At 39.9% G+C, this 15,055-nt stretch overlaps 1 protein-coding gene across 2 annotated transcripts in view; it reads right to left on the bottom strand.

The window, feature by feature from the left end:
- The window catches only part of prom2 (prominin 2), a 28,573-nt gene extending 13,859 nt beyond the window's left edge, over window positions 1-14,714 (bottom strand). The window contains exons 1-7 of one of the 2 annotated variants that reach the window (XM_035400979.1): window positions 14,427-14,714; window positions 11,528-11,746; window positions 5,598-5,659; window positions 3,359-3,564; window positions 2,476-2,596; window positions 1,617-1,680; window positions 367-456 (exon numbers count right to left, since the gene is read on the bottom strand). In XM_035400979.1, coding sequence (XP_035256870.1) covers window positions 367-456; window positions 1,617-1,680; window positions 2,476-2,596; window positions 3,359-3,564; window positions 5,598-5,659; window positions 11,528-11,738 — 754 coding nt within the window. In that variant the 5' untranslated portion in view covers window positions 11,739-11,746; window positions 14,427-14,714. The remainder of the gene's footprint in view (window positions 1-366; window positions 457-1,616; window positions 1,681-2,475; window positions 2,597-3,358; window positions 3,565-5,597; window positions 5,660-11,527; window positions 11,747-14,426) is intronic. The other variant, XM_035400978.1, reaches the window with a different exon arrangement.
- Between the last annotated feature and the right edge of the window lie 341 nt (window positions 14,715-15,055).

Consider the following 15,055-nt stretch of genomic DNA (forward strand, 5'->3'; position numbering starts at 1 on the left):
ATTCCTTTTATCAATAGCTAAGGAGTTGATGTGATGCAGGGGTCTCCAATCCTGAAGGGCCACACAGAATCTGCTAGTTTAACTCCAGTCCTGAAGGGTCATGGTATCTGCAAGTTTAACTCCAGTCCTGAATGGCTGTAGTATCTGCAGGTTTAACTCCAGTCCTGAATGGCTGTAGTATCTGCAGGCTTAACTCCAGTCCTGAATGGCTGATGTATTTTGATGTATACAGTCTGAATGAGAGTTATTTATCATGTGGGGCTGTTTTTTTTAATTATTTATAATCTTTAGAATGACCATACGGTATGTGTGAAAGTAAAAAAAAAACACATCCCTGCTATGTAAAGGTAAACAGCAGCAAGGTACCTTGGGAAAAATTTCGGACAGAATCCAGAGCAGGATTCAAGGAACTCCCCAGGGCTTTTTTGAGGTCTTCACCAAGCAAGTGACCGATATCTAAAGGAGGGAGGGGGGGGGGGGGGGGAAATCGGACTACAGTTCTTTTTTTACTGTGGTTTTTAAAGAAAGAGAACAACAAAAGACCTTTCAGCTTGAGTTTCATTGCAGAACAAGGGACACAGGCTACAGGTAAATTCATCACAAATATGAGGAAGCATTTATTTACACATCCCTTTACATATCAATAATAAAATAATAAATGGAATAGTTTTCACTATTACATCTGATCTTTTGTCAGCTGATGTGGTCCTATGTAAATTCAACTGTTGAGGTTTAACTATTTCATGCGCTCATTTGTTATTTTAATTTTGGCATGCCAGAGCTCCCATAGAACGGGTTGCCAGGTAATGATACATGTCACGTGTGTGGAAAAAATAATAAATGACATCACATCCACACTACCAGCCAGAGGACACACTTCTGCTCTTTTGGCATACGTGGAAAAAAATTCCTAATCGGTTTTGGAAAGGGGAGGAGTGGGCTACATCTAAGCTCCTCCTGTTCATGTGCGTGGATGGGAAACATGATCTGCTATCTGTTAAGGCGCTCTTCCACTGCATGGATGGGCCTCAGTCCTATACCTGTCAAGGCATGCTTACTGTTTGTGGCATGCTTACATTCATAGAATAAGAAAGTCGATTGTGTTTATGTTCTGTTAACGTGAGTAGACATCAACAGATAAAACAAATATCATGTTTAAAATTTAATTATTTGTGCATTATGAATTCCCATTGGGCGTCACTGTACAAATGTCAAAGATAAAAGAAAGGAAAGATGTACAGTAATTATGGCATGTTGACTGATCTGTGGGGTGCTCCCCACTTCAATTATGGCACATAGTGTGTGTACCACAGCTTAATTAACCTGAGAAAAGAAGGAAAATGCACTATGCCCTGATAAAGGCTATAGCTGAAACCTTGGGCTTTTTCTGGCTTTATGCTATACAAATAAGAACGGAGAAATAAATGCATCTAAAATATGTATTTGCTCATACGTCTATAATATGGGTTACTCAACAATATTGTATGGTTTCTACCTGTGTGATACCTGCAAAGCAATCTACATCTCAAACATTTTGATTGTCGTTCATAGATACAATTTCAATAGTAAACAAAAACAAACAAGCACTGTTCTCCACATACACCCCTACCACTCACCATCCAGTCTGTTCCTAACCTCATCCACAGTCAGGATGCTCTTATCCACCACCACGTCAACTTCCTGAAGAAAGCAAAGAGAGACTCATTTGGCTGTTGTGTCAAACAACTTGGCTTTAACCTCCATTTTGTTCTGATAAATGGCTGAGCCCTGTCTAAGGACAAATATTAGCACACACGGTCCTTCCAGGCACACACCAGTTTATGGTGTTGACTCTTCTGAGACACGTGACTGGCTGAGAAGCTTATCAAGTTAGTGACACGACCACTTCTCCTGACGTTAAACCAGCGGTTTTCTAAGAGATCATGTCAGAATTACTTCACCCTTCTATCAAATATAAAGTGGCAGGTTTAGGTTTCAGTGGTTTTGTTTTAAAATATGCTGGTCTTTAGAGAGCATATTTATACAGGCAGATCCATAAAAATACACTTCCTAGATTTCACTGTAGAGAAAACCTAGGGTGGTAAGGAGAAGGTAGCATACTAATGCAAGACCTCACTGGCACGTTCCCCTTTTAGGGAATTACTGCACTTGCATCCCTCATGTTTGTACTTGTGTTAGCACTGTGAATCACTATGGATAAGAGTGCTTATTAATTGCCAGTAAAGTAAAAACAAAGGTATGAAGTGGATTGATGAGTTAGATACCCATACGCTGTATTACATCCATCCTCAATAGTTTCCATCAGATTGCTAGAACTTATAACTTACAACATTGCTATAACCCAAGAACACATTTGCTGGTGGAAACATCTGCACAATGGAACCTGTTTGGGGACATTTAATACAGTGTGCAGGTGTCACTTTTCCTCAGACATATTAGGTAGCCCAGTAGATTTTTATTTATTTTTGTGGTTACCTGTGGGACAGCTGCGAGGTAGGTCTGCAGGTTGTCTAAAGTGCTGTCGGACTGCATCATGCTGTACCGCACACTGAAGGCCAGGGATTGGTTGCTCCTAAACAAGCAAATATTCCCTGCCCTGGGAAAACACACAAGGAGGAAACAGGAACTGTGTTTCCTTTGTCAAGTGACATGTAGCTAGGCAATACCAGACCGCTGAATTTACAAACCATGAAGAGTACTGATAACACACTGAAAATGTACACACAAACGTACGACTGTTCCCTGAGTCCTGCATGTCTTGCTAAGACCAATGGGACACAGAACATCCCTTCAAATCCAAATTGGCAATATGCTGTCAGCGTAAGCACTTAATTCAACTGTTTTCAAACAAACTCTGAAAACTTAAATTTTAAAATTCTTTAAGCTCAATTTGGATATAAATACAGTGGCCTCAGCATCCAAAATAACCCTGTGAAAATGGATTTAGATTGCTGGCATCCCCAAGACTTGGGTATAGCAAAGCCCCCCTCCTTGAACTTGTGCAGATGTACCACAGTGCTTTTGACAACTGGCTAATGAATGTCCAGCCTAGGTTGATACATAGTAAAATATTTGAAATGTTTAGTTTACTTAATAAAAATAATGATCGTACAATGTTTTCAATAAAAATATTAAAATATGACAACTGACAACGCTAAATAACTCCCCTATTTCACAGTCATTTCAGTGGCGCCATGTTTTCACAGATGTAAATATTAACAGTTTGGCGTCTCGTTACCATAGAGACAACAGTACCCTCCCCACAGGCCTTTGCAGAAGTATAAATGCACAAAACGTCGTGCGACACTTGTCGGAATGATCACGCGACAAAGCATAAAACAGGCCTTAGGGTCCTCACAGTGTTATGATGGTAATGACCAGCAACGCCCAGTAAAGTCCTCTGCGTCGGCAGTTGATTGATTTGGTCTGTTCCTGGTACATGCGGCCCCCACAATTACCGCAACAGCGGCAGCAGGCGAAGAACAGGCCCACCAGGGGCATGAGGACGATGTAGAGGATCCCGATGGCTGCGCAGACCAGGAAGCCCACTTCATAGCTCAGCACCTGACGGACACACACACGCACAGACTAGCTGATATGCTGTAGATCTCATCATCTGAGGGACACACCTCTCACTGATATACGGTGTACCACAGCCCCTCTGAAAGCTTGTGACATCTCTAGTCAACCCACAGAGCAGACAGGAATGCTCGCATAACGAGCACCACTTACACACCCACGCTGTGGCAGCACACACTGTTGGGGTGTTGAAAGCCAGGTGGATGTGCTTTGACACAGCCGACGGCAAGCTGCTCTACACCCCAGAGAAGGCGTGACATATGATTTTAGCCTGTTGTGTTTGGAACATAATTGAATTTAATGAGGGTGTTGCATTACCGGATCCAGTGCCCAGAGTCACCCCCCCTCCTCCCCAAAGGACAAAACCATTGAAATGCCATAATGATTAGGCAACAACTAGCTGCATGACCTTAGGGTACAATTCTCTAGTTTATTGACAACAAACAATTTGTTTATTAAGACCAAAGATTTATGGGAGTGACGGTACAGACCTCTACAGTGGTATTCATCACAGGTCCCTTCGTTCCACTCTTGACACCGTTAAAAAAGATGTTTTCATTCACTGATCTCTGAAAGTCTGCCTAGATTATCTCCCAACTTGTAAAGTTCTTTTTGCTCTTGGATGCCATTTTTATGAATGACACTTCCAGACAAATGGGGCGGGATGTTAATTCGCAATTCGCACGAACACTCTCTCATTTACAAACGGGTGGCATTCACCATGCTTACGCAGGACACTTACAAAAGTTTTCCGAAGTTACGAGTGTTTGCTGAATCTGACGTGGCACTTGTACAAGCCCACCCGATAACAGTATGAGGAAGTTTACCGTACCAAAATATTCTTATAAGAGGAACAAGATGAAAGAAAGAAATTGGTGAGATTACTTCCTTGAGGAACACCACAGCTTAAGGGCATATTTTTTTAATTTACTGCATTCCATGTGACCATCTGTTTCTGTCTAATTATCCATTGAAACTCTGGGGCCCTGGATGCCCTACACTCCTAATGTTCAACAGAACTTCCTGATTAGCTGTATCAAATGCTTCGGGTAGATTAATGATTACATAGTCAAACTCATTATTTTCAAATGCCTTAGCAACATTGTGACTGAACCAGGGCCATAGACATGCCTTTCTCTGAAACCATATTGATGGGCGTAAAAAACATTATAGTCTTACAGTATGAGTCTATTTTACACATTGTTTTCTAGGACAAACAAGCAAGGATAGTCTGACTCAACTCAGTCTGACTGATATGCCACACCACCGACTGTCCGCATGAAACGATGTGTCACTTTAGAATGGTTAGGTGGAGTTCTGAATGATTTCCTTAAAGCCAACACCCCGTTCAGTGCTTTATACCCTCAATAAAGAAGCTTTTAAAAATACATTTTATTTATAAATAAAGAGCTATATACAGTATATATACACACATTTCTTTTTCTAATTTATAAAAAAAAACTATTTTTAAACGCTCCTTTATTCATGATTACCAACGATAATGCAAATGGTTTCCCTGTGTGCTTAGCCTGTATTTAAACTGGTGATTTATGAAACAGGTCTTGTTTATATAAAGTTCAAAAAGCTTCTCTCAATAACACCAGGAATGTTCATTTTTTTAAGCTATTGGAAAATTTGATAAAATTTCACAATCATGCTCTTTGAAAAACACTACTGTTAAAAACTTCATACATTACCTGATTGAACGATGTCCATGTCAGTTAATACAAAATCAAATTTTTCTCTTTTTTTTCTTGCTTTATGTTTTAAAATGTTTTACACTGAATTTGATTCATTGCTTCCAAAGCCAATTCGAACCAATTTTATTTGACATAGTTGAGCGTTAACACCACACGACTCATAAAACAGAGCATTTCCTCTGTTCCCAAGAGCAGTCAGAGAGCAGTGTCTGTATAAATCATTCCCATATTATCAGATGAGCTCGACAGGATGTGGCCATAAATGAAAACATCATTGTTTTAATTGTGCTGTAATGTGATGTAACATTTCCAACATACCTTTTTGACAGTTTCCTGCATGGAGACGGCATTGGCATCATTTATCAATTCAAGCAACAATTCTAGGGAAAAGACAGGAAGCACATAGTAAATGCAAATATCTGAAGCATTCAATCCCGCTTTTTGTGATCAAGAAGATCAAATTTTACCATGGACATACAAGATTACATCCTTTAACATATCCCTTCACTGTGGACATACAAGATTACATCCTTTAACACATCCCTTCACTGTGGACATACAAGATTACATCCTTTAACACATCCCTTCACTGTGGACATACAAGATTACATCCTTTAACATATCCCTTCACTGTGTACATACAAGATGACATCCTTTAACACATCCCTTCACTGTGGACATACAAGATTACATCCTTAGACATATGCCTTCAGATGCTTTTCGGCAAATACCCACAAATGACATAATAGATTGAAACAACAGACAGTTGGGTCATACGACCTGTATAAGAGTAGGACAGTATACTACAGCATATGGGGGCAAGCATTATGTTTATGCAACATCATTTTTCAGAACTCGCCCTCCCAGAGCAGGATTACTTGGGAAAAATGTAGCCTGGGTCAAAACGTCATCAGCCAAGCTTTTAGAGGAGTCAAATGAGTGGTTATGGAATGAGCGATTTCATTTGAAAACTGTTGTGTTGATATGACACCGTGGTCATCCTTTTGTGACAACAGGAACAACTGTTGTTCTCCAATATGAAAATGTAGTTCTGCTCTCATTTGTCAAAAGGATGTAACCATGGCCATGGTAAAAGTCACAGCTGTGTGGTGTGCACTGAAGTAGACTGGGTTTATTGGCCGAGGATCACACCATGTACCCTCTCACTGTAGACCCATTGTCTCCCCGAGACGGGAGGAAACAAGTGCGTCACTCGCACTTAACAACAGGGCCGACAACCTGCAATCTGCAACCCGATCATTCACAGAACCGGAGGTGTTCCTCGTGACCGTGAAAACTGGGAAAGATCTGAGATTAAAAGATTACGGCGTGGTGCCTGCGACGCTCTTGCAGAGCACTGCCTATAAATGAACGGCGGATGTATTGATTTTATTCAGTTCCTTTGTCGCACCACATCTGGAGTTCTGTGCGTGGCTCTGTTCAACCCACCAGAAATGTAGAGGTGCTTGAAAAAGCCTTTAAAAAAGGTTTGTTTTTTTTTTTAAAAAGTCTTGAAAAAGGCAACTAAATTGGTTCCCAGTATGACAAGATACAAGGAAAGATTTAAAATAGTTCATCTCTAAGTTTAGCAAAAGGGTTTGACTGATGTTCTTAAAAGTACCAGAGAATATCAGAGACATCAGGGACTATTTTGCAAAGAGATGAGTCAATGCATGGCCAGCTTATGAAAAGAGGAACGGACTCTGAAGTAATGCCGGACACTCTAGTCGGCAGGTAAATGATGAGCCTAGATGAGCTTAATGTTCTCCTTATGTACTGTATGCTTATAGTGGGTAGGAGATGTGGTAAGGAGCCTTTTTTTGCACTTATAAGAATTTGCACACCTATTCATTTTCTGTTCATGTTTATTTGTACCATTAGCTAAGCTGAACTGCATTGGTGAGAAAGCCTTATCAGCTTGGCGGGCGTGTGTAGTGGGGCTGGGAGTGTAATTTTATACTGTTCTATTCTTTGCATATTTGTTTTTGCTTTTTGTTGATTCAGTACGATTTCCTTTCCAGTACATTTGACTCAGTACGATTACGGTTTCTTGGGACAGGAAAAAAAAATCCCCTTCATGAGTTTTGACGCTTGTGGTTTTTTTTTTTTTCTCTGGCACATTTTTTAGGGAGTGATGAATGCCAGCATGTGTTCCAGCCCAGGCCTGCCCACATATCTGTGCCGTGAAGTAGCAGACACATCACCGGCAACTAATCCATAAGGAAAATCAAAAATCTAGAGCCACGGTAGAGATGACAGCAGGGGCAGAACAGACTGGACAAAGGGGAGCTTGCAGCAGATCAGTCCAGAAGAGATAAGGGATTTACAGACAGGCCTTTGGTATTTGCATCCACTCTGACCACGTTCACACCCGCCAGAGACAAAAGCACTTTGGTTACGCTGTACTCTGGGAGGAAGTTCAAAACATGGGATGTGTGCATCTGAAACATTTAAAGGAAAGTTACTTTAAATGCATGTGTTCACACATTTATTGTGGATGTAACATATAGTCATGTCCAGATTTATTTCCGTTTGGTGAAGATGCTCAAAAGTCTGTACTGAACAAATATTTGTTATTTATTACCATTATTCAGATGTATTTTTCCCCACATGTGAAACAAATGGTACTATTTATTAATGATTCTAAAAAAATAAAAAATACTAACATATGCAAAATCTTCACTGAATCAACATTAGTGTATTTGAGCTCAAATTTTGACAAGTGCAAAAACAACTGTACCAAGGCACCCAGGGAAAAAAAAGAGGTTTTGAGCATCAGTGCTAGAAGGTACAGTTGACATTTAAAAAGAGAAGTTGGTTTAGTCTGTTGGCTTCACCTACAGTAGAAGGCAGTTTTCAATCAGGTAAGCTCAATGTAAAAGACCTTGGCTGCCACCCATAACCACTATTTGACTGCACAAGATATGATTTGGTATCAATCTGTGATAAGACCAAAAATTGAATGAGAGAATTCAATACTGCAGATAAATGGCCATTTATTATCAGCTGAATTACAAAGCAAAGACATAAAACAGCTCCATGGGTGCAAGTGTGTCACAAGGTGTACACAGGTAATCGCAGAATCTACAGACAAATTGCTAATCATTCAACTATCGTGGGAAATCATATTCCTTACAATCTGATCAGTGCAAGTGGGCCACAAATCAAATTGGGAGGAAAATCAAGATATTGTCTGGCCCATAGTGTTAATGAGCATTAATAACCATTACTGGGGGGGATAAAAAGCTCTAAAAAAAGCTGTAAATTTATTCCAAGTTACGACATGATTCAAGTAGCTTCACCTCGTATTTTAAAAGCATGATGTTTATAGCATTAAACCACAAGAGCAACCATATGGTACTTCTGCCTTTGAGACCTTCATCAGACTTAAAGGGGAGAAGTTCACTTGGGCCTGATGGCTTTACCTAGAGACTGACCAGGTGAGAACAATGCAGAACACCTGGGGTGCCCACCAACCAAACAAGCCATCATTTAGTGTCAATTATTAATCAGTGCACAAATTAGGTTAGAAAATGACTAATAAATAGCCAGTAAATAAATGACCTTTCATAAATAACCTATTACCAAAGTCAGTTGAATTACAAAGCAGGAACATAAGACAGCTCAAAAGGAGAAAGTGTGTCACAAAAAATGTAAACGGGTAATTGCAGAGTGTACAGATGCACTGAAAGTCAGACACAATGCAAAGTCACATGCATTAACCTGAACCATGGAAACTGGTCCAAGATCAAGTGGAGAAAAATCAGTGCATAATCTGACCCATATTGTTATTCAGAATTAACAAGCATTAGTAAGGGAAAAAATATATTAATAAATAAATGGAGTCCATCTTACTACAATCCAAGCAAAGCCAGTAGCTTCACCCCACATACAAACAATGATGTCCATAGCATGACACCACCAAACTATGGCCATATGTTCATCAAATCAAGAAAAACCAGATTCAAATCCTCATTCATCCCCCCAGGGAATAAAGACTGGAATTAACATGAATTTAAGTCTTTATTCCCTGTGGGGATATGAAATGAGGATATGGATATGAAAGGATATGAAACTGAAGCAACCAAGTTTCTAGGCCCTGAACTCTGACCGTCTCAATGGGAGTGTTAAAAATTTCAGTTACTGTGATAAGCTCATTTAAAATGATGAAATACAGGAGATTTCTCAATCTTGACAAGTAAAGGCACTGCACTGTTCTAGACTATATGTTATTCCAGCATAAAAATAGTGAAGGGGGGCAGACTGTCCAGCACTCCTTTAAAAATCACACACACACACACACACACACGCCCACACACGCACACAGTTTTTTGGGACAAAGCCTTTTTTTCTTCTTGATTAAGCACTGTACTCCATAATTTTAGATTTATAATCAAACAATTAATCTGTGGTTAAAGTGCAGGTTCTCAGCGCTTATTAAATGGTCATTTAATACATTTTGGTTTCACCAACACAATAAATCAAGGACTTGCATAAGATGCCACTGGCAGTTGGGTATTTGTGTCTATGAGCGCTTGGCCCCCCTAATTCCTGCTTGTAGCCATATCTACTTGACTTTAATTTGTAGGTTGTAACCCACAACGACAAATTCTTTTCTCTCTTGATTGCGCTGTTAAACATTCAGTCTTTTCCAGAGAGCTGCCTGCAAAGGTTACCGATTACCCAATGATGTTAGCACACCCCTCTGCCCCCCCCCCCCCCCACATCCCCACAAGGTCAAAGAATGGCTAATGACCGGCAGATTGTGTGAGTCACACATGACCAAGGCTGCAGCAGAATCATAGCCATGGGTACACAAATACAGCTGCCTGGGTGGGGGCAGTCGTAGCGTCAACACTTCACAGAGCGGAAACCTATTACCTATCAGCCCAGTGTGAAAGCAAGTATTTGTCCCCTGGGAACGACATCAGATGGATCCATTAATTGCCCTGCTATACATCACAAGAACACATTAATAATGTGCACCTGTGAGTCACTTCTTCCTTGTTTTAGTACTATAAAATGATTACGCTCTTGGTTTCCAAGGTTGTAGCCTACAAACTGAACTCCATCACACTTGACGATACAGGCCAGTTTAGACATGCAGTACAGGTCATAAGTATAAGGGTCACCTGTGGTTAAAAAAAAAACTTTAGGTAGAGAATTCAGTTAATTTATGCGCATTTACTTATTGCAATTTCTACATATAGTAACACAAAAAATATGAGTTTTAAAAAAAGATGAGTATGTGCCTTTTCCAAATCTTTTTTGTTCCAGTATTGATAGTGCTTGGCCCACTGCAGCCAACTCTTTTTTCTTCTTAACTGTACTTAGCAAGGGCTTTTTTGTGGATTCTTTTAGACCAGATAGTAGTTGCAATTTCACTGTACTCAGGGAAACTGGTTTCTCTCTAGTTGTGTTCAGTTCTTGTAGTTGTGGTGCAGTTTTATGATGGTTTCCTTGGCTAGAGAAGACACGATTTGTCTCATGCCTCATTGTCTTCCTGGTCTTCTCCCGTTAACATTACTGCCCATAAACTGGACCCTTCTGAGTGTGTACTGAACACTGCACCTGGAAATCTTAATATTATTTGCAATTTCTCACTGGGAATAACCTACTTGCCACAATGTTTATTTGGCCCCACACATCTAAGCCTAACTCCGTCTTCTTTGCCATTTTACTTGCACTACAAGCTAAAGGTATTAGACTACCTGTGGGTTTTTTTTTTTGTTTGTTTTTTTAATTAAGCTAGATTTCACTCAATTTAATTACCCCTCCATCTCCCTCCCACCCATACACCTACACAAAGCAAAATAATTGGACAAACTTTCCAACAATTTGATTAATTGTAATTAAAGCCTAAGGAGGTTATTTTAAGGAAAGTTGTGTCAATTGATATTATATTGATCTATATGATATTATTTTCAAGGGAAACTCATCTTTTTATGTTATTGAAGTAGAAACTGAAAAACAAATTTGTTTTCAATAGATATGTATATATTAAATTAATTCTTCTCTACCTAAAGTTTTTTTTTTAACCACAGGTGGCCTAACTTTATTCTCAGAAGGTGACTCACAAATGTGTTTTCACATGAATCACAGTCACATGCACTGAGTTCATATGACTGGTTATAAAATATTGGTTACATCCCAAAAATTGTGTAGGTTTATTGGATTGCTCTCATCAGGCTTACAGATACCATAAACTGGGCACATGAGATTTGGCGGGGACAGAGAAGAGTGCTCACCTTTGGGGAAAGGATTTGGCTGAACCGTGCCAAGGAATGACTGGACAAATCCAGAAATGAAGCCAACGCCCTCATCCGGCTTGGGGGCCGGCTGGTAGTGGCTGCTGTTCAGGTCGCGTAGGACAGGGCCCATGGGGCAGGCTCTGCCCCCAGCCAGGAGACATGCCCACAGGAACGCCCAGTGGCTCAACAGCCAATGGCTCGCCCTCATTCCTCTCACTGCGCACAGACAGAGCAGGATGATTCACCACATGGCCCAGTACAATGAGGGTAGACATGAATAAATTACTAAAAAACGAACAAACAAAAAAAACTTGCGGTGAAGCAACTCTTATTATATTCACTACAGGTGCACAGGACCAAGCTAACAATAACTGCAAGGTGACAAAAAAAATACTTCCCTCCATGAGACAATGGGGTATGATTTTCCATGGTTAATTACAAAATGCAGATTTTCAGACACAAGAACCAGAGAACTAGGGTACGTCATAAGCACACACATCAAAAGCTTTTACATTCTGACAGCTGAAAGAAGGGAGAATATTTAAAAATTAGGACCAATACTAGTAATCCCAGATATTTATGTCTGAAATAACCTGTATTTCCTAACAAATTATGAAAAATCACATCCTTGACATTTGAACATAAAACAGTGGGCTGATTTTAAAGCATTCAATTACTGCAGATTTGTACATTACCTTCATGTACTTCACATTAAATTAAAATGCAGTGAATGGGGCTGCATGAAACTATTTTTATTATAATAAAGAGTCGGAGAGTTGGTTCATTTAAAACCAATGACTTCCATGCCCTTACAGTTAGAGTACTCGAAACAGGGTCACAGTTTTGAGTACTCTAACACAAACGGAAGTCTGAAAATCTTGTATACAGTAAACAAATATGCCGGCATGAATATGCTGGTATCATCTGTGGGACAAAATGTTCTCTTCACAGGCATGATTATTTTAGCCTGTTACAGTTCCTAAAGGGCTTGAATGACCATACACACAAGAAACCAGGGCTTCCATTAACTAGGGACTGCACTCTTTTGGGGCTAACGTACACTGGGGTGGCCATGTCCATTAAAACAAATAGGAAAAAACATGCTGATTGGAATTTATTTTAATGACAAAGGTGTGCAATATTCATCAATGATTTGGTTACCAAATGTGGCGACATATAAATAATTATTTCAACATGTTTGCCGTTTTAACTTGCCTTCATATGATTCATTTGAATATAATATACTTCTAAATTGCCATAAAATGAAATTGGTTGAATCCATTTAGTCAGCATGACATGCAAGACCATTTGTCCACTTGGAAAAAAAATGTTTTAATGAAGAAGCTGTAATTTCATATGCTGGCCGAGAGATTTGCTTGATTATTTGAGATTAACTGTTCCGGCAGGCCAAGGCTGCGTAGATCAAACTAATAAAAAGCATGTACGACTCAAGCCAGGATTCAAGTAACCTGGAATTCAATGGGACACGCTTTCTTTCAAGTGACGCTCCACCCCAAGTGTGCATCAATTATATCCCCACTTAAGTCACCCAAACCAGGATGTGCATAGAGAAAAAGCACTGAACTTTATTTGAGGAAATTCAAGTTAAGCGTACATATCTGAAGCCAGGACAACTCCAGGACAGATTGTGTACCTCTACCATTAAGACAGAATCCAATCAGCATACGCTTCCTATGGCAGGCAGTGCAAAAGTCACAGAGGACAAGGCTGAAGGTACAACCACAATCCAAGCAGATATGCAAAGCAAATTAAATTTGAGTGCTTATTTATCCTACTTGTTCAAGCTGCCTACATATGCACTCAATTTTGATTTGTTCTGCATTTCTCCATGGATTGTGATTGTATCTTCGGGCTTATCCTACTTGACTTCAGAGCTGTCTTCCACACAAAAAACTACCATAATCTCCTTCACAGGCTAGAACAATCAGTTTGGCTCACCGGGCGTTGTTAATCCTGTCTTTCTGACAGATGTAGGTTTATCAGGGTAAATAATTGGTTGTCTAAGTGCTCACAGATATGCAATGGAATACCACAAGGATCTATACTGAATCCCTTGCTCTTTTTTTCTGCGTATGCGGCCCCTTGGAGGAATGATAACAGACATGGAGTTAACTACCACTGCTATGCAGACGGCATGCACTTTTGTCTATCCATTACACCCAATTAAGATGTCCAGCTTGCCAAACTGTCTGTTTTAAAGAGGGCAACATTGTCACTGGCCTCACAGTTAAAAACCTTGGCATGAGTAAAGACTCATGAGTACCACACTAATATCACAAGAGTAGCCTTTTTTCAAGATACAAGTACATAAAACTTTATGATATTGTTCCTGTATGTCAAAAAATGGTTAATGTCTTTATAACCTCTTGGCTAAATGACTGTAATGTTTTACTGTTCGCAGTAATTTAACCTTAGAACCCAGGAACAAAAAACTGCAAACCAACTGGTCCACAGCATGCATCTTTATATTGGTTATTCTAGTTAAGTTATTCTAACTTATTTGGCTTTAAATGGTCTTGTTCCACAATATCTTAGTGAATTACTCATTCTTTACTCAGCACCATGATCGTGCTTTTCAAGATGTGTTGGCAATACACTCATCTTCTCAGGGGCTACTCACCCTTTCCGCCACCCTGAGTTCAAACAGTTTCACCACTCACAACGTGGAGGTTTTACTAGCTCTTTTAATACCCCAACGCACAGCAGAAATGCTCAGCGTTATTGAACTGTAACATAAGTTGTATGAGTCCAATGTGGCAGAAATGTACACAGTAATAAAACGTATACTATCAGAGAAATAACACTGAACACCGAATATTTTGTTGCGCAGTAACTCGCTATAGTACTTGGTCTTAAAAGTTAATATTAACTTTACCTTTTTAACCTGTAGAAAGTTCCAAGCGGTTTAGCTTTCCCGAGTCGGCAGGACTAAGCCTGTTCTCAGTTAGAAGGCGAGAGAGAAAAACAATCCCTGGATTGGTCTTCAGCCTCCAGGTGCTCACACTCCTTCCTTGAGAAACCCGATAAGCGTTTTGTTATGACCAGTCCACAGAATTCTGGTCTAGTGTAATGAAACACGGAGGCTATAAAAGGAGTGATCTAGGGAAGTCAGAGCTGGAGAGAGCGCATGAGTGAAGTTCTGACTGATAAGTGAGGAGATTGGTAGCCCGAAGCTGTGTGTGCGAGAGAGAGGGAGAGAGAGACCGAGAGAGAGAGGTGGGGGAGAGAGAGAGAGGAGAGAGAGGTGGGGGAGAGAGAGGGGGGGAGAGAGAGAGAGAGAGTAACAAGAATATAGGGAGTAGGACATTTCAACAAGGTACGACACACCGACAGAACACCGGTCAAAAACCTGACAATCCGAACTCTGGAGAGTATAGTGCACCTACCCTTATGACTTTTATTTAGATTTTTAATGGCCTACATTTTTTTATTACCTTAAAAAGATATAAAAGATATCGTTTTAACATATTTTAACGTTAAAACGATATCTTTTCTTGTCATAAT

Source organism: Anguilla anguilla, chromosome 18 (assembly GCF_013347855.1).
Source record: "Anguilla anguilla isolate fAngAng1 chromosome 18, fAngAng1.pri, whole genome shotgun sequence".
Taxonomy (NCBI): domain Eukaryota; kingdom Metazoa; phylum Chordata; class Actinopteri; order Anguilliformes; family Anguillidae; genus Anguilla; species Anguilla anguilla.